General features: G+C 47.0%; 1 protein-coding gene and 1 long non-coding RNA gene across 3 annotated transcripts in view; one reads left to right on the forward strand and one right to left on the reverse strand.

Annotated features, from left to right (window-relative positions):
- LOC139704696 (uncharacterized) overlaps positions 1–19,107 on the forward strand; it is an 84,144-nt gene that overhangs the window by 35,240 nt on the left and 29,797 nt on the right. The window lies entirely within an intron of this gene.
- Positions 7,397–19,107, reverse strand: part of Susd6 (sushi domain containing 6) — a 105,293-nt gene continuing 93,582 nt past the window's right edge. For both annotated transcript variants that reach the window (XM_027929452.3, XM_071607926.1), the window contains 4 exons: positions 18,397–18,594; positions 17,223–17,361; positions 13,414–13,841; positions 7,397–11,492 (listed from right to left, as the gene is read on the reverse strand). In XM_027929452.3, the coding sequence (XP_027785253.1) occupies positions 11,467–11,492; positions 13,414–13,841; positions 17,223–17,361; positions 18,397–18,594 (791 nt within the window). In that variant the 3' untranslated portion in view covers positions 7,397–11,466. The remainder of the gene's footprint in view (positions 11,493–13,413; positions 13,842–17,222; positions 17,362–18,396; positions 18,595–19,107) is intronic.

The raw sequence follows: 19,107 nt of genomic DNA on the forward strand, positions 1-19,107 counted from the left end.
GTTCCAATTTAAACTTGTGCTAGATATTTTTTTCTTTTCTTTTTATTTGATACCAGGGATTGAACCCAGGGGTGCTTAACTCCTGAGCCATCTCCCCAACCCATTTTATATTTTATTTAGAGATAGGGACTAGCCAAGTTGCTCAGGGCCTCCCTAAGTTGCTGAGGCTGGCTTTGGACTCCTGCTCCTCCTGCTTCAACCTCCGGAGCCGCTGAGATTATAGGCATGCACCACCATGCCTAGCCTATTAGTCTCCAAAAGCTTTGAGGACCAAGATTGAGTCTTATTGATCACTGTATCCTGAGAACCTAGTATGAGGCTTTGTGTAATGTCAGGTAAATAAATAGTTTGTTGAATGACTCAATAAATGGATGAATGAACAATGAAGCAGAAGTGGGGAGTGGCTATCCTACAGAGAGGCTATAGCACCCCAAGTGCTACAAAATCTTTACAGCTCAGCTGCTCAAAAGCTTCAAGAGACAATCCCCTGAAAGGAGGCAGCCCCAGGACTGGTGTGTTTGTGTTGAGCCAAAGACTTTCCTTCCTACACCCAGATCTTTTCAGATGTTCAGCCCTAGCCAGCAGCCAGCAGACTTTATCTGCAAACAGGCTGACTTTGCTAGAGCCCGTGCTATTGCTTCTCCAGGTCAACTCCTCCATGGGGCTGTCCACCTTGTCAAACCTTCTGTCAGACTGGCCAAGCTGAGATCCAGACTTAGAAAGTCAAAGCTGCCCCAACAGGTTGCCCAGGAGGTCTATGCTGTGAAATTTTCTAGGGACACTGGGGTTTCGGGAAATCTGAAATGTCAGGCAGCTGTTCAAGTCTGCAGTGTGTGATGGGATACTCCCTTGTGCCATTATTGTTCCTATGTCACCGGGCAACCTTAGAGGAGGGACCCAGGTCCAGCTCAGGAATGTGTCATGTCTTGCCCCAAGTCCCCAGTCAGGTGAAATTTCCTGTTTGGCAGAGAAGAGTCTAGCAAGTACCCCCAGTTCTAGATCTTGAGGTGAGGTGGGAAGACCTGGGAAAACAGATCATCCTCCAGGACAACCCCCACCTTTCGCAGTGAGGCCCCGAGAGCAGATAGGAACTGCCAGTATTTCATGGCTCCCCCGACCTTTCCAGGGCCTCAGAGTCCATCTGACTGCTGAGGCAGAGCTGAGCATTCAGACTGAGATGTTGTAAATGAGTTGATGTCCTGGATTTAGGAATCCCTGAGAGGAATTCTTGGACAAGATAATAGGTGGGACAGGGTCAGGTGCTGGAAGATACTTCTAGGGAGCAAGGCTGGCCACAGAAGAGGTGAACTGGTGAGCAATGTGGGTCAAGAGATTAGGGTGGCACACCTGAATTGAAATCCCAGCTCAGTCGATTTTCCACCACATCTCTGGTCTTGAGCCGTTCCTGAACCTGAGTTTTACTTTCTTTACTTGTAAAATAAGGGAAATGGTGGTGGGGGTTTTAACTGGGGATCTTTACCACTGATCTATATCTCCTCCCTCCTTCTTATTTTTTGAAACAGGGTCTCACTGAGTTGCCCAGGCTAACCTGGGACTCCAATCCTCCTGCGTCACTGAGGTTAAAGGCATGCGCAAGCTGATGTCTGTCTTGCAAGAGTGACTGAGTTGATTGACTAAGATCATATCTTTGAGGTACCATACCCAGTCCTGAGACCCTCACAGGTGCTCAGCAAACATCAGGAAAGGGCAGAGAAAGGGAGGTTGTGTGACAGACGCTCTAGGCTGGCTGACACCCCATACCACTCTTCCCCAGACCAGTATCTCTATTGAGGTTCAACTGCATTGGCCCCAGTCATCTCTCTTCCTGAAGACAGACCCTGAGACCCTCTCCATGGAGACTGGGCTTCTTGGCTACATGGGTGGGGTTGAGGGCAGGTTCCTTTCCCTAACTCTGGGTCATTGCTGGGAAGGTAGACCAGCCAGCTCCAGTGTGGGGCCCCCCTGGCACTGCCTCTGGCCAGCAGGAACAGAAAAATCCTCCACTTCCAACACAACACAGGGGATAGAGGCTGCTTGTCACCCAGTGTCGTGTCATCGCGCCCCCCCCCTCCCTTTTCCCTAATCCAGGCTGCATATGAGCCTTAGCCTAAGGTCCAGAGATCTGGCCTTGAGGAGAAGAGTCAGAAATTAAAATGAAAGTGTTGTCACAGATCTTAGAGGCTGGAATGCATTCACTCCCTAGGTGGGGACTCTTCCTTCTTGCCTCCTGCTTTGGGTTCCTGTCTGAAGAAACCTGGAAGGGAGAGAAGAGCTCCCTAGGCCAGAGACAGTTTGATTTTTTGCCAAGAGGGCCTTTTGGAACTTGGCCTGAGGAGGTTCATCCTCTGTGGTCCTCCAGCCACTCTGGCATGGTGTCCCCTGGAGCAATGAGCAGTGGCTGCTCAGGTTGCAGCAGGAAGTTGGGTTAGAGATGACCATGGAGTTGCACTCAAAAGCCAAACAGAAGAGTAGCCTTGCTGAAGGTGGTGGGACACATACTGGATTGGGACATGTACTGGACCTGGACAGGGAGCCTAGAATTTCAGCCCAGCTCTGCTGCCAACTGGCAGCGTGGCCTGGGACAGCATGTAGCCATCCACATCAGTATCCAGTGTTTGTAAAACTGGACATTTTACCAATGACTACTGGGGGCTTGTGATTTCTTTTCTTTCCTGCTTCTAACACTGAAGTGAGACTCATGGAAAGTTTCAGAAGAAGAAAGAGCAATCATTTGAGCGGTTTTGGTACCTCCTGCCTCAGTTGGGTGTTGTGGCTTCAGCCAGTCAGGTGTTCTTGGTTGTTAGACTGTGAGACAATCGTGTTGGCCCCAATTCCCATGGTTTCAGAGCTGTGTGACCTCATGATACAAAGTTTCACTTTAGGATTTCGAGCCTGGTTTCTTCCCTTACAAAGTTAGGGTTAGCCAAGGGATGGGGTGTGGATGTGGTAGAGCACCATCTGTTTGGCATGCGCAAGGCTCCGGGTTTGATCCCCAGCACCATAACAAAAACAAGGTTAGAATTAATTATCCTGCAGCCCAAGAGCCTAGAAGTGTGCCTGGTGCATAGGAATGCTCAGTACAAGCTATGCTGCCAGTTGCCCTTTGGCTTCCCAGATGCGTCCCTACCATCCCCCTGAGTTCCTGCGCTCCTCGGCTCCCTTCCCACTGATGGGCCTGCGGTGCCTACCACTGCCATGGCTTCTCCCAGGCAAGCATAATGCTTCCCTTGACTCAGCCCTGTCTTCTCCCCGAAATCTGTAGGGTTTTGGAAGCCATTACCATTTCCTCTTTCTTGCTCCAAGATATTTGCCCTTTCCAGAAATGTCATCCAAAGTGCCATGTTTGTGAGCCCAGATCAGATGCCCTCCTGATGGCATGGAAGCTTTTATGGCTTCTGCCCAGATTGCATCTCCCTGTTGTCATCCCCTTCCATCCCAAACACCCCCACTCTACTCACACACTTAAGCTTTGGTGCCCATGTCTCCTCATTGTGTAAATCCAAACCCATCTTGGCTAATTTTCCCAAGAAAAATTCTCAAGACAGTATCAGATGCTGTCCGGACACCCCAGTCAAAGATGTGCTTGCCCTTAATCAAGCAGGAATAGAACCCCATTGGGAAAACTTGGTTAGTAATAATTCCATCTCAAGTCCTGGGGTAGCAGCCTGCTTTCTCTTGGCAGCTTGCAGGGTTTTTTTTAGTTATTGATGGACCCTTATTTTAGTTATCTTTATATGGTGCTGAGGATCGAACCCAGGGTTCCACATCTGCTAGGCAAATGCTCCACCACTGAGCTACAATCCTTGCAGTTTTTTTTTTTTTTTTTTTTAACATACAAAGGTACTTAGAATTGAGATCGGAAATCACTGTGAATCATTGTTTTGACTTTTTGTCATCTCAAATTTGGACTTTTTTTTTTTTTTACACTTTCCAAGATGCCTTTATTGCAAAGATTGAGCAAACATACTTTAAATACTCAGTTTCAGGAATAACAAAAAAAAAGGAGTGAGTTAAAACAATACCATTCTCTTTAAACTGTTATTTTTAAAATCTCAATTCCAGTATTCCAATGGTGGTGAGCTTGTAGGAAAAGAAACACTCTGACAATGAGAATATAATTTGGAGTAACTGTTAGGGTGGGCAGTTTGTGGTATATTAAAGGTCATTAAAATGTATATCTCTGGATCCAGCAGTTTCATTTTCAGGACTGTATCCTAAGGAAAAAATAATTTTTGACAACTTTAAAATCCCAATTACAAATATACATAGTCACTAAAATAATACTGATGATTGTTTTGTGAATACAATAGATTGTAACGTTTTAAAAAAATCCACAGAAAATATTACCAAAGAGTTTTGTTGTTGGTGGTGGTACTGGGGATTGAACCCAGGGGCATTCTATCGTTGAGCCACACCCCCGGCTCTTTTTGTTTTGAGACAGGGTCTCACTAAGTTGCTGAGGCTGGTCTGGAACTTATGATCCTCCTGCCTTGGTCTCCTGAGTCACTGGGATTACAGATGTGCACCACCTTACCCAGCTAAAGTGATCTCTCACAAGAGGCAAATATATAATACATTACTAGTACCATAGTGGTACTATGAGTGGTTTTAATATTTTTCCTAGATTATCTGAAATGAATATGTGTTACTTTTGTGTATTTATTTTTCGGTTGTCTAAGACCTATGAGACTGTGCTTTTGTTGTCTGGGGTCTCCACTTTTTCAGGTTCTGCAATAGGGCAGGAGATTCCTCTTTTCTCCACCCAAGCTCTTCACACCTGAGTCAACCACTTCAGACAGCCCTTTGCCCTCGCTGATCTGCAGGTTTTATTACTTTTGCCCCGCCTTATCTGTCATCAAGAAAAAAGGCAAAGACTGACCCTGCGTTGACAATCTCTCTTCCCCAGGCTCTCGGCTCCTTTCTGTATGGGGCCAGCATTCCTTACCTGAAGGGACACCTGTCTGTACTTGTTTCCAGGGACAGAGGAGACACATCCATCATGAAGAGTTTTTCCCTTTTAATTTTTTTTTTTCTTGTGGAGGAAGTTTTCTTATCATTTTATGCATGTCTTAAAGCCTCCTCCCCAACACCACCATTCTTTAAGAGTTAATTTTCTTGGTGAAAAGTGTGCCATTTCCCTGTCCTGAAATTAGTTTTTCCTCTCCCTGAAGCTCACTGGTTGGAGAGACTCTGAAAGGCAGAAGGGAGGTGGTAACACCCAGGAGGCCCTTGAGAGAGGCAGGCAGTGCCTGATGAGGGAGGAATGGTAGCCCGGCAGACCTACCTGGGTTTTCATGGTTGCAGCTTGAAAAAGCCATTTTGCCTCTCCACTCCCGAGTTTCAGTATATTTGACAAGGGGATACAGGCAATAAAGGCACCTGCCTCTGGAGTCACTGTGTGGCCGTCATGAGCTTACACACACAAAGTGCACAGAAGCTTGCCTGGTAGACAGGAAGTTCTTAAGAAGTATCAGCTATTGTCACCATTAGTTTTATTTTTATTTTTTGAAAGCAGGAATTGAACCTAGGGGCGCTTAATCACTGAGCTGCATCCCCAGTCCTTTTTTATATTTTATTTAGAGACAGGGTCTCACTAAGTTCCTGAGGCTGGCTTTGAATTTGCGAAGCTCCTGCCTCAGCCTTCAGAGTTGCTGGGATTATAGGTGTGCACCACTGTACCCAGCCAATTGCCATTAATTTAAAAAAATCTGTTCATTTATTTTTTAATAGTTTTTTAAAAATATTTATTTTTTAGGTGTAGATGGACACAACACAATGCCTTTTTTAATATGGTGCTGAGGATCGAACCTGGGTCCTGCTGGTGCTAGGCAAGTGCTCTACCGCTGAGCCACAATCCCAGCCCCCACCCCCACCCCCGCGAACAATTTTTTTAAAAATTGTACACAGACACAATATCTTTATATATTTATTTATTTTTATGTGGTACTGAGGATCGAACCCAGGGCCTTACATGTGCTAGGCAAACATTCTACCACTGAGCCCCAGCCCCATCACCATTAGTTTTAAGTTGATGAAGTGCTTAGTGAACAGCAGACCTCTCCTCTCCACTCTCCGCAGTGATGTTGTGCTGTTTTTCTTCTACATCCAGTTTGGTCAACAAATTTGTTGATTCTAGGGGCTGGGGTTGTGGCTCAGTGGTAGAGCGCTCGCCTAGCACATGCAAGGCCCTGAGTTCAATCCTTAGCACCCACATAAAAATAAACAAAATAAAGGTATAAAAAATTGTTGATTCTATCTATCTTCTTAATAAATATCTCCTCGATTACCATCTTCTCTCCATGCTTATTCCCCCCAAATCCATTCTTCACCACCAGAGGAAAGCACTTCCCTCTGGTGAAAAGTGTGCCATTTCCCTGTGCTGAAATTAGTTTTTCATCTCCCTGAAGCTCACTGGTTGGAAGAGACTCTGAAAGGCAAGGCTCCCCAAACTGCAGATCTTGCTAAGCTACTTTGTCACTGAAAACTGCTAAGATGCTGCCTCCTATTGCTCTTAGTGCAAACTCCCTCCCTGCCCAGTTGGTAAGGGCCCTCATCCTAGTCCCTGCCTCCCTCCTCAGCTTGTGTGTGTGTGTGTGTGTGTGTGTGTGTGTGAGAGAGAGAGAGAGAGAGAGAGAGAGAGAATGTGTGTGTATGTGTGTAGGTATGGGGGAAGGTACCAGGGATTGAACCCAGGGACACTCCCGTTGACCTTCATCCCCAGCCCTTTTTAATTTTTTTAAATTTTGAACCAGGTTCTCACTAAGTTCCCTAGACCAGCAGCAAACTTGTGATCCTCCTGACTCAGCATATTGAGTTGCTGAGATCACAGATATTCACTACTGTGCTCAGTTCCCACAGCCCTTTCTGAGCCATTGTCTCCCCAGCCTTGCAGTGCAGCTACACAGGGATCCTTCTGGTTTCTTGAACAGAATGTGCTGTCTACTCCATTTGCACCTGTGCACAGGTAGTGTCCTGCTGTTTAACCTCACTTACTGGCCCTTTGCATGTCAGCCTAAATGCCATCCCATCCCAGAGGAGTTCTCTGGCTGCCCATCACGCCCTGGGCATTCCTGATCACATCACTCACTGTGCTTCTGTGGCAGTCTGCCCTCCCAGCACATCTGGCAGTCCACAGAGGCCCAAAACATATAATGTCTAGTCTTCTGCTGAATTCCAGCTTGAACACAGAGGTTGGCATCCTGAGAGCGCTTGAACAAGGAATGAGGCCATGACGCTGGTGGTGCTGCACACCACCTCCCCATTGCATCCGTCTTGCCAGGTACCCTGCCCCAGAGTCAGTGCTTCAGCCCTTCGTGAGCTCTTACTTATATCTGTTCTTTTCACTCTAGGGTTTCTGCAAAAATCCTCTGGAAGGATCACATCTCCCACAACTGCCTCCATAAGAATTTTTTATTATTATTTAGAAATGCAGTTATATACATAGAACAATTAAAATTAAATTAAACTTTGTACAAATATTAAAATACTATCTTCACACCCACTGCAATGTACAGGATACCAAAAAAATATATATATAAAATAAAATAAAGCAAACCCAAACTGATTGAGTGACATCCTGCACAGAGTCGATTATGCATGTGTTGTTTTAAACCATTACAAGAGTACCATTCTGCAAAGGATCCCAGAGTGGCGCAACAATCTTAAGAAGCCAGGGCAGGTGTGGGCACTGCCATACAACCCAAAACCATCTCGCCTCCCTGCTTGGCAATCCAAGTGCTTTGCCCTGCAGCCCCTCTGGCAACTCTGCTGCTTGGCAGAGGGCTCAACACTGGGGTTTTTGTTCAAAATTCTACTAGGGTTCCAAATGGAAGTTAAAGAGTCACTCTCCAGCAAAGCCGGGCCTGCCACCTTTCCCTCTAGCAAACCAGCTACCATACCACTCAGTCCAAACATCTGTTGAGAAAAACATTCTGCAAGCCCCGCAGGAGGCCTAGCAGGCCCCACAGGCTCACAAGAAGGTCTTAGCCTTGCTGTCCTTGGCATGTGAACCTGGAATTCAGCTGTGAAGCCTGTATGTCACTTCCCTTCCAGCCCCTTTTTGCTCTTTGAGAAGGGGGGAGAAAAAAAAAATCTAGAAATGTTTGCAGCATATTCCATTCTCTATGAAAGGATGTTCCCCAGAAATGGAAGCAACATTGTTATGTAGGAAGCAAGTGGTTTGAGCACTCGGTGGGTATTGGGAGGAAAAGGGCAAGTGCCATCTATCCCCATGCCACCACTCATGAAGCAGGAATCATATACCTTTGTCTTTCTTGCCATCTGGTTTCTCCACAGAACTTTAAAGCTGGGGCTGGGAGGAGGAGGGCAAGTTGAATGGGGAAGACAATCTTAGTTTAAGTTCTGTTTGCATACGGAGTGCTTGCAGAATGTACATTGAAATGCGTTATAAAACCAAACTCACAGAGTGGCCAGGACTCGGCCCATTTCACAGTTCACATCCAGTGAAACAGGAACACAGCACACGAAATACAGAAATGGCAAAAGACAGAGCCTACCTGCTAAACTAAGGCATGGAAGGGACGGAAATTTTAAATGATTTTCACCATGTTCTGGCTCTTGAAAGTTGCTAAAATGTGACTGCAAGTCACCAGGATATAAAACCTGCACTGAGTCAGTCAAGTGTGCAAACAAAACAAAACAAAAATAAGTCCTTTGGTGCTGACCATTTCTCCTGCACAAGTCTGCAGGACTCCCCTAGAGATGAGCTCGGGAAAGCAGGGCTGTGGCTGTTTCTTTCTTCCCATCTGCTCCAGGCTCTCGGCAGCCTCTTTCCTAACAGCCTGCCACGTGACACTGGCCCTGTTTCTAGCCAGGCCCCACCTCAAGGCAGCTGTGGAGTCCCCAACCCCCTTAACAAGGGACAAAGCCCAGAAGCCCCAGGAACAGTAGCACATGGCTGATGGTTAAGATTTGCTTTGGGGGAAAGAGAAATCTAACTGTAGAAAGAAACTGATCCAGACATCAGCAGCAAGACAGGCTGAGCCGCAATGCCTGCACAAGCCCAGGAGCCTCAGGAGAGAGACTCCTCAGACCTGAGGAGGGGGTGGGCCCACTTGTTCAGGCTTCTTACTTTCCTACCAGGCAGACAAGCCTGGGCTTGTGATCCCCAGAGCGGTGTCAAAGCATGGCGAGAGGGAAGGCGGCATTAGGAGAAGGAAGGCTGTTCATTTTACTAAGGGCCACGCCAGTCACTTAGGTGGCTGAATAAACCCCAAACAAAAAGTGCAATCTCTCAAGGGGCAAAAACCCAGAGTAACCAGATAGAAAAGGGTAGGATCTTCTATTTAAAAAATATTCTAGAATAGAATCCAGGTTTTGGAAGAGTGGAAAATAAAAGCTAAAGGCTCCACAGTGAGACTTCAGCCCCCTCCTACTCACTTCCCCCTGCTCTGTCCTGGAAGAAGACAAGGACGGCACTGTGGACGCAAGGGAGCCGGGGTCTGTAATGCAGCTGAGGGCCTCAGGACCCCTGGGAAAGGGGGGCATGCCAGCAACTCCTGGGAGGTGTGTCTCATCTCCCTCAGGCTTCAGCCTTCTAGTTCTAGCACCTTCTCCACCTCATTCCCAGCTGACTACACTTGCCTGGACTCTAGGCAGCAGCTGGTGCTCCTGGGTAGGGGACATGTGGGAGTGGCCAGCAGGCACTGCCCTAACCCTGAGAGGAAGGAAGACGAGGGGTGGCAGGAGGCCGGGAGTGACCACGACCAGGGAGTAAAGTGCGTTGTGAAAGTGGAGGCAGAGGGGTGGTGGGCTGGGAGGCAGCTGTGCCTCTGTTCAAGGACACCCACACCTGGAGCTAACCCTGTTAAGTCAGGTACTGAAAATGCACTGGACCTTTTAATATTTTCACTACCCCAGAGGTCAGGGGAGGAGCAGAGGTACAGCACAGGGTCAGCTTGAAAGTTTCCCAGCCCCAGTGCTTCAGAGGGGGGAAAAAAAAAAAAAAAAAAAAAAGCAAAAGCAAACATTCCTTAATGCCACATCTATCTTCTGAAGATGGTAGCAGCCAGTTGGAGCTCATCCGCCCAGCCTTGTTAGCATTCAATATGGGGGGGGAAGGGGGACCCTGGAAGCAGTGGCTGGAACACTCCCCCACCGCCCCATTTTCAAGGGCCTACACCCAGGCTTCAGTCTAAAGGGGCCCTGGGAGCCAAGCAACTGGGCACTTGCTGGCCTACCTTAGCCAGTTAGGCCAGGGGATGCTGCGAACCATTTCTCAGCCCTTCCCTAGGGTATAGAGAAGACAAGGTGTGGCTTGTCAATCAGGATTTGTGTAGGGGTGCAGGAAAGGGCAGAAGTAGGAAAAGCAGTGGTGCAGCAGGAACAGGCCACTTCCTGGGCACAGTTACTAAGGCACGTGACCGTGGTGAGGAGGATCCTCAGGATTGGGCTGGAGCTGCCTGCAGCCACCGGGGACTTGGTCTGTGCCTCCTGGCCTCCCCTCCATCACCACAAACTCATAAAGGGGCAACTTGCCCAGACTGCCAGTGACCAGATGAGCATTTGATGGCATCTCAGCAACTCTCCTGCCCTAGACATGATGTGCCTCAGGCCCCTGTGGGCATCCAGGAAGCCAGAGCTGCCTGAGATAAAGCCCAGGAGGCAGCATGCAACTTCCCCTTATCCAGGGAGGCAGAAAAGCAGTGGCCCAAGCAGTTGATCTGGAAGCAGGAAGTGAGAACTTGCATATTAGGAAGATGATCATTATCAGTCACCTTCCTTCTCTCCCTCAAGATCTTCTGGATGTTTCTGGAAACTCTCAACTTGACAGAGTGAGGAGGCTGCACCTGAGCTGGACAACTGGGTGCCGGGACAGCTTTGGCATAATTTTCCAAATCTTCCATTTTCAGTCAAGGAAATGTGCCACCAGTGTCAGCTCAAGGCAAGCCCAGGCACCCACACTCCTGCCCCAGCGAGAGCCACTCCTACCTTGAGAGCTCACTCTTGGATCTGCTCCTGCAAGGGGCACCAATGCTAGCCCCAGGCCCAGGCCCTGTGTGCAAGGGCAGCAGCCATTAAGGCCTGTAGACAGCAACATGCCTGCATGATAGGAAACTGAAGGGGTGAGGGAAGGCACAAGTAAACACGGTGGCACTCAGGCCCACAAGGACTGTGGGGGCTGCCACCAGAGAGCTGGCTGGAAGGGACCCAAAAGCTTAGGAAAAGGGAGAGTTCGATCCAGCACATTCAAATATGTCCCCGACAGATGGGAAGGCTGAGCCGGGCAAAAAGCCAGCTCCTCCAGCTGTCCAGGCAGATGGCGAGAATCTTCCTTGAGTTTCCAGCGAGGTGGCCTACAGGCCTTCAGAGACACACAGATACACAGGTGGCAGCTCAGGTGTCCAGGTGGGGTGGCTGGAGAGTACAGGGTGCTCAGACCCAGTGGGAGAGGGAAGAAGGGCAGAGAGGACCCTTGCAGAAAAGGAGAAAGGCTGCTGGTAGCCCTCATGCTTCTTTTAACAGTGGGATATCTGCAGGAAGACAAGGAGGGGAAGGACAGTGGTTATCCCAAGGGAGTTTCTCCACAGCACTCGTGACCCCATCTCCATGCTCCCATATAGCCCCTGGTTTAAAGACATGTCCTACTCAGACACTTTAAGATAGTCAAAAATCCCCAGCTTCTTTTATAAGCCTTTCTGGCTCATCCCTCCTACTGCCCAATAAACTGAACATTCAGCCTGGTATTCAAATCCCTTCTGGGTCCAACAATTTGAACCTACTCTCTGCCTTTGCTCTGCTGCTCTAGTCATTTCCATTTCTCTCCTAAACCCTCCCTCCACAAAGCTTTGCTTAATTCTCATCTCCTCCTAAAGCCACCTGCCAACTGTGACCTTGGACAGTCACCCCTCTCTGGGTTTTGGTCTTCTCATATTATCAGTGGGAGGCAGTGTCAGGCCAGTGCCTGAGGTTCCGGACATCCTCTGACACCATCAGTCCTAGACAGCTCAGGCCTGGCCTGCCACAAACTCACTAACCTTCATGTTGTGTTTACTGATCCCCTCATTTCGATGAGAATCCTAAAATTCCTAGTTCCATTATTTTCCTAGTACAGGTCCCCACCATATTTTCCAACTGACTAACACTCCATCAACAGAGTGTGTTTTGTATTTCTTTGTTTTGCTTCAGAAATCTCATCCAGTACCAAGAGTAAGATGGGCTCTCAAAAATGCTTCCTCAATACTAAACAAAGAAAGGCTGCAAAGAAGGGCAGAGAGCAGGGCACCTCTTTGGCTCCTTAGAGTAAGGGATGCAATTTGCTCTTAGACACATCCCCTAAGACATGTGGTTGACTGTCCAGGGAGTCAATGTCCCTCTATCCAAACCTGGGTCAACTATTTGAGTCCCTTGCCATCTCTCTAGCCAACCAAGAAAAAAGAATGCAAGCTATTGATAGTTGGGAAACTGCAAACATGATATCAAAAACTTTTAACTTTTAGACACTCTACCCAGGATACCGAGGAGGTATGAAGTTTCCTCTCAGGCTCTCTGAGGAAGGCTTTATGAGTTCAGAGGGTATTGCCATTGAAAGGGAAACTTCTAGGCTTAGTCTGCATCCTGAACTATATTGGGATTTCCCTCAAAGTTATTTTATAAAGTGAAAGTCTCAAGCCCAAGGTTAAACTCTCTAGGCTCCAGCAAATGCAGAAATGTAAAGAAGCAGTAGTTTCACTTCCTAGATGGTTTGCTACAAAGGAGCTAGAGTTACCCGGGAGTTACCTGGGAGGCCGCATGGCATAGTAGTGTTAGAAACACAAGTTCTGGAGCCAAAGCCATCTGGTTTCAAATCCCAACTGTCATTTACCAATGGGCAAGTGACTTACCCTCCTTGTGCCTATTTACCCATCTGTAAACTTGGGATAATAATAAATATTTACTTCTCAGAATCACTGTAGGTTTAACTGAGATAGAACAAGGAAACTAAGAAGCACAGAACCAGGCATACTCTTTTTTTTTTTTTTTTTGTGGGATTCTTTTGTTTTTGTCTTTTCTTTTGCAAGCACTTTGCTGCTTACATCCCAGCCCAAATACTCAGAATTAAGCTACTGTCTGCAATGGCCAAGTCTCCCTGTCATTCCTGACCTCTTGGGAACTTAAAAATTACAACAATAGGATAGCCCCCCACCCTGAACATCCACCTTTTCATTTAGCCCATCAACAACATCAGAGACTCTAGTCTATCAGCATTCACAGACAACAGTGACATGTCTCCAATCAGAAAGCTCAAAGTCCTCCCTGGTGTTCTGAGGATGAAATCCTATTTTGTAGGCTAAGGCCCTAGGTATTTTCTTTCCTTGCTGAAAATACACCAATGATTAGAGGCCTACAGTCCTTCCTCACTCCTAGCAAGGACTCTAAATAGCTAATAGTTCCCATTTAGCATACACTACCTACCATCTGTGTACTCCTCCGATGTGAGGGATAAAAGGCTTTGTATGTCACTATTCTCGGAATCTGCCGCTTCTTTGTGTGCCAGTCGGCTGCTCCCTGAGCCTGCTGCCCAAGAAGAGGTGGTTGCCTGATGCACCATCACAGTCTCTGAGCCCTGGGAGCCCCAGGCTTCACATAGTCCAGACTGGCCTGGGGTCTCATCCTCTCCACCTGCAGAGGAGCAGGCCCCTTGGCCCAGCGGCTGTGGATCCCTCGGCACATTCCTCCCACTAGGCCCAGACCCTTCTGACAGCACAATTTGCACTCTGGGGTCAGCGGGTGGCATGCAATGACCGGAACTGCCGTACACAGCTTCCTCATATGAAGGTAGTGCGACCTGGACTCCATCCACCATAATGGAGACCTGGTCCCCAGATACTCCCTGGTCACGCCTGGATTGAAGGAGAAAAAAAGAGAGAGAGAGAGAGAGAGAGAGAGAGAGAATCAGAACAAACACCCAGATAAGTAAATAAATACCACAATACCAACAAAAACCTCAAATTTTGAGCATTTACTATGTACCAGACATAGCATTATATGCTTTAGACATTTGGCAGGGGTGAGGTGTGGCTCAGTGGTAGAGCAGTTGCCTAGCATGTGTGAGGCCCTAGGCCCATCTCCACTACTGCCAAAAAACAAAAACACTCAAAAAAACCCCACTTTACCACACTGGATCCTCACTTAAGCTCTTAGGTAGTGGTCCACCAAGAATGCGGAAGAGGGCTGGGGATGTGGCTTAGTCATAAGCGCTTGCTCAGTGAGCACAGAGTGCTGAGTTCAACCCCCAGTACTGGGGGAAGGTGGGGTGGCACAGATGAGGCTCAGAAGTTAAGTATCTTGCCCAACAGTCAGAGAGAGACCTGAGACTTGAATCTAGTTTCACCCACTTTCAGAGATTGTGTTCTTAACCTGTGGGTACACAGGCACCCAGACTTTTGTGCAAAAGCCAAGAGCCTAGAGACCTAGGAATAGAGCCAGCACAGCTAGGGTAAGAAAATAACAGAGTGATGGTAGCACATGTTGTAAAATACTAAAAAAAAAAAAGCTGTCAGAAAGAGGAATGGGAAGGGGGGAAGGATGGGGTGGGGGGAGAAAGGAGGAGAAAAAGAAAGAGAAGCACTATAGTCTTGAAATGAAAAACCAGCCTGGAAATCAGAAGAACAATCTTCTGACTCAATCACTCCCCACTCCTATTCTTTTTTTTTTTTTTTTTTTTAACTTTACAAACTTCACAAAACTTACCGGCTTGCTCCAAAAATGCACATCCCTCCCTTGGTGGGAAGAGAGCTCTGCCATACTCTAGACAAGTCATGCCTGCCCCAGCTGCTCCTGTTCTTCACCACCACAATAACCACTATCCCGACTTGCTTGGAAATCACTCCTTTGTTTTCTATTTTAATAGTTTTATTTGTCTAAATATGAACCTTTTATTATGAATCTTTCAGCACTAGTTATGCACATTTTTGCTCTTATATGAATGGGATACAGGGTGAATTTATGTGTTAGGTATGTCTCTGATTTCTTTAACTCAATTTATTCAGACACTTTTGCCATACACATACACATACGTTGTTTTGGAACCATCTGAAAGTAAGGCACATTATGTAGCATGTACCTCCTCAGCACCATTTCTCCTATGCAACTGCTGCAACAGCATATGCCAGAAATTTAACATCAGTGTAACGCTGTAATAAAGATTCCCCAGACTAGCCAAAAATACATCCATTTCAGCTGCAGTCCCTTTTGTTTTCATTCAGGACCCAATTAAGGATCATGCACTCCATTTAGCAGCCCTGTTCCTTTCATCTCCATTAATTTAGAATAGTCCATTACAGTTTTTCTTTTATGGAATTGATATCTTTTGAAGAATACAGGCCAGCTGTCTTGTGGGATGTCCCATAATCTGGATGTGTCTAACCATTTCTTCAAGATTGGATTCAGGCCAGTTTTTGCCAAGTTTTGCCACACAGGTGAGGCTCTGTCTCCTCAGCTCATCACACTACAATCTGCTGATCGACCAAACTAGTGTTGCTTCACTGTTGTTAGTAGCTCTCAAGTTTCTTACGTGAAATTGCAGATAAAATCCATGCTAATTCAAATAATGCACACCCTTAGGATTGAGAGAAGTGGCATCCTTAACAGTACTCAGAGGTTTTGGAAGGAAGAGAAACTTTGATGGCAAGGTGGATAGAAAACAGCGTGCATACTGGTGTGTGCTTGTCATTTGCTATTCTAAATAAATTTTTGTGGTTTAAAAAGAAATATGTATATAGTAAAAAGTTTAAATGGGGTCCATAATGAAAATCAAATCTCCTTTCTACTCAGGTCAGGAAAAAAAGAAGGGTGGTTATTTTAATAAGCTTAGTAGTTAAATATAGAGAAAAGAAAATTCCTTGACCTAAATGAAATGCATGCTAGATCAGTGTGACTTCAAGTGGAAATAGCTGATTCATTCAAGAAACAGTTCCCTTAAAATCCCCTATTCTATCTGGGTGTGGTGGCACATGCCTGTAATCCAGCAGCTTGGGAGGCTGAGACAGGAGGATCATGAGTTCGAATCGAGGTGCTAAACAACTCAGTGAGACCCTGTCTCTAAATAAAATACAAAATAGGGCTGGGGATGTGGTTCAGTGGTTGAGTGCCCCTGAGTTCAATCCCCAGTACAAAAAACAAACAAACAAAAAAAACAACTTTTAAAAATAACTGCTACCCCTCCCTCCAAAGCAAAATAAAAAGAAGAAAGAAAAAATCACATGCAGGACACAGAAACTAAATTTAACCAGATTGTTATCTGCAAGTTCCAAACCTAGAGTATTTCATAGACTGTGGTTTAGCTTGGCTCTTCTTGTCAGTGAATATGACAGTGACTGATGCAGTACTGAATGAACATAAAAGATGTATTCAAGAGGCAGTGAGGCACCTACAGGGGGTGACGAGCAACCTGGAGAGCTGCGACAGCCCACGGGGGAAAGTCTGCCATCAGGGATACATACATCAGGGCCCCACCACTGGCTGCCCCCAACCCCAACCACCTCCCCCATTCAGTCTGGCACGGATTATAGATAATGTACTATACTAGAAAAAGGAAAATGATGGAGGCAGACAAGAAACCTACTTGCTTGGTCTCTTATATAGTGCAATGCAGTGGTTCTCAAACTACAATAAAACCACTGAGAAGCTTTCTGTACATCAGGGTCCCATGCTAAACCAAATAAATCAGAATGTTTAGCAAGAGAGGTTTAGATACACCCGGGAGTAAAAGCCAAGAGTACAGAAAGTAGTAGCTGGCAAACATGGGTGTGCATCACTATCATCTGGAAGCCTTGGAAACCCCATCCCTGGGCCTTAGCGCCAGAGTGTCTCATTCAGTTAGTCTGGAGTGGGGCCTGGAAATATGCATTCCTAACAACCCCATGATGATACTTCTGGAACCACACTCTGAGAGCTACTGAGGACAGGGAAATAACATGGCTTTGGAGCAGAACAGATTTAGGACCAACATCAGCTTTGCTCTCATCTAAAGGTATGACCTTGAACGAACAACTCAATCTCTCTGAGCCTCAGTTTCTTCCCTCAACTGCAATGTTCCTAGAGGACTGAGATAATATATGCAAAGCATCAAGCACAATGCCAGGCAAACCGGGGCCCTCCCCATCCATTTTCCTAGGACACACAGACCTGGTAAACCACAGCCTCCCAAGGCCAGTTAAGGCTAGCACCCATGGTGATGCTTGCTGCCTGCCCCAAAGCAGCACCAGAGGTGCTGGGCTCACCTGCTGTGATGGAAAGACTTCAGCTTTGGCTGCAGCAGCACAAACAGCACCACGAGGAGGAGAATGAGCGCCACGGAGCTGGCAGTGGAAGCCACTATAGACAGTGTGGGAACCCCGAGTGATGTGTGGGTTTCTTTGTCTATGAAAACAAGCCATTGTCAGAATCATTTTGTAGCCAGACACATAAAACATGAGCCCCAAAGCTGATACAGTCAAATGTCACCTGCAGAAAGTCATACAGAGTCATCCAGTGGCTGCACCTTTTCAAAAGGACAATGTGGATGGCCTATGTACGTATGGTGCTCCTGGAAAGGAAACATTTCCTTCTGTTTCCTGAATAATAAATTTCCCTCACTTCCAGCCTTTTCAATACATCTGATGCTAAGTTCACTTAACCCTGGAGATCTTACTTTTATAAACCACTCTGATCTTGCCTTCAGTAGTAGGTTGATGAACACCAACCATTAAAATGGGCATTATGTTCCAACTTATTGAGTCACCCATGTTCCCCTCCATGGCAGGGTAATTTAGAACTGAGCTGCAACAAGCCTCTACCATGAGGTCCCACAGCTCTGGCTCTAAATATCAGGCTGGTGCCCCCTCTTCTCTGGGTTGTCATGGGCCCCATGTGTTCTGGTCTAGAAGCCCATGTATAAAACACAAAGATGGCCATATGACACTCACTTCTCTTCAGGTGGCTGAATTTTCCTGTCATGCAAGAGAGAAGGAGGCAGGAGAAGAGAGGGGGCATCCATCTAGCTGGACTATAGCTCCATAACAAAAACAGTCCATTTCCATTCAAGGAAAAATGAGAGCCACTGGAGAAGGTGTTAGCATTGCGCTCACTGTGCTAGCAGAACATGGTCAAAGGTCACCAGCACTTGGCTAGGCAAACAAGAGATCCTAAACATCAAAGGAGCTTTACATAGCAGGGTAGATGCCTCGGTAAAGATAGGGAGCCCACTGGTGACTCAGTGGAATCTAATGGACATGCACCAGCAACCCCAATGTTTTCCACAAAGACATGAAATCCCAAAGGAAGGGAAGCTGCAGGGCATCAAGCAGAGCTGTGCTGCAGCACAGCCAAAGGCTCTCTGAAGGCAGAAGGTGCCACTTCCCAGGAGCTGAAAGAAAACAGAGGCCCAGAATACCCCCTTCTCCTCTGCAGACTGACCCTCGTTGAGGTGGCAGCTAATCTCCATGGCCGGCTTCCACTCGCCATTCTTACACGTCAGGTATTTGTAGTCACCCTTCAACATGTAGCCTTCTGCACAGAGGTACTCGATGACACTGCCTGCTGTCAAGGGGTCTCTGCAGGGCCGGGGGTGGCATATGTAGCCACCATTCTCTGGCTCCGGGGGCAGGGGACACACTGCAAAGACAGAGAGAGCAGTGAAGCTTTCAGGGGGTGTCTCCACTTGATGACACAGCTCTGAGGGCCTCAACAGGAACCCTGGAATTTAGGTCGCCACTGACAGGGAAGTCTGTCTGTTCGCAACATTTCCCTCTCCCTCCCCACTGTCTTCAGGGAACTGTATCCATAACTCCACAGGAGATACTGCTTTTTTTTTTTTGTACTAGGTATTTAACCCAGATGGTGCTTTACCACTGAGTTACATCCCCAGTCCTTGTAATTCTTTATTTTGAGACAAGGTCTCAGAAAGTTTCTGTGGCTGACTTCAAACCTACCAGCCTCTTTAGTGGCTGGGATTACAGGTCTGAACCACCTTGTCTGGCTCCAATCCTTTTTTATTTTTTATCTCACTATATTGCCCAGGCTAGCCTTAAAACTGAGGCCCTCCTGCCTCATTCTCCCAAGATGCTGCGATTACAGGCACGTGCCACCACTCTCAGTTTGAAACATGGTTCTGACTCAGAGTGAGAG

Source organism: Marmota flaviventris, chromosome 2 (genome assembly GCF_047511675.1).
Source record: "Marmota flaviventris isolate mMarFla1 chromosome 2, mMarFla1.hap1, whole genome shotgun sequence".
NCBI classification, from domain to species: domain Eukaryota; kingdom Metazoa; phylum Chordata; class Mammalia; order Rodentia; family Sciuridae; genus Marmota; species Marmota flaviventris.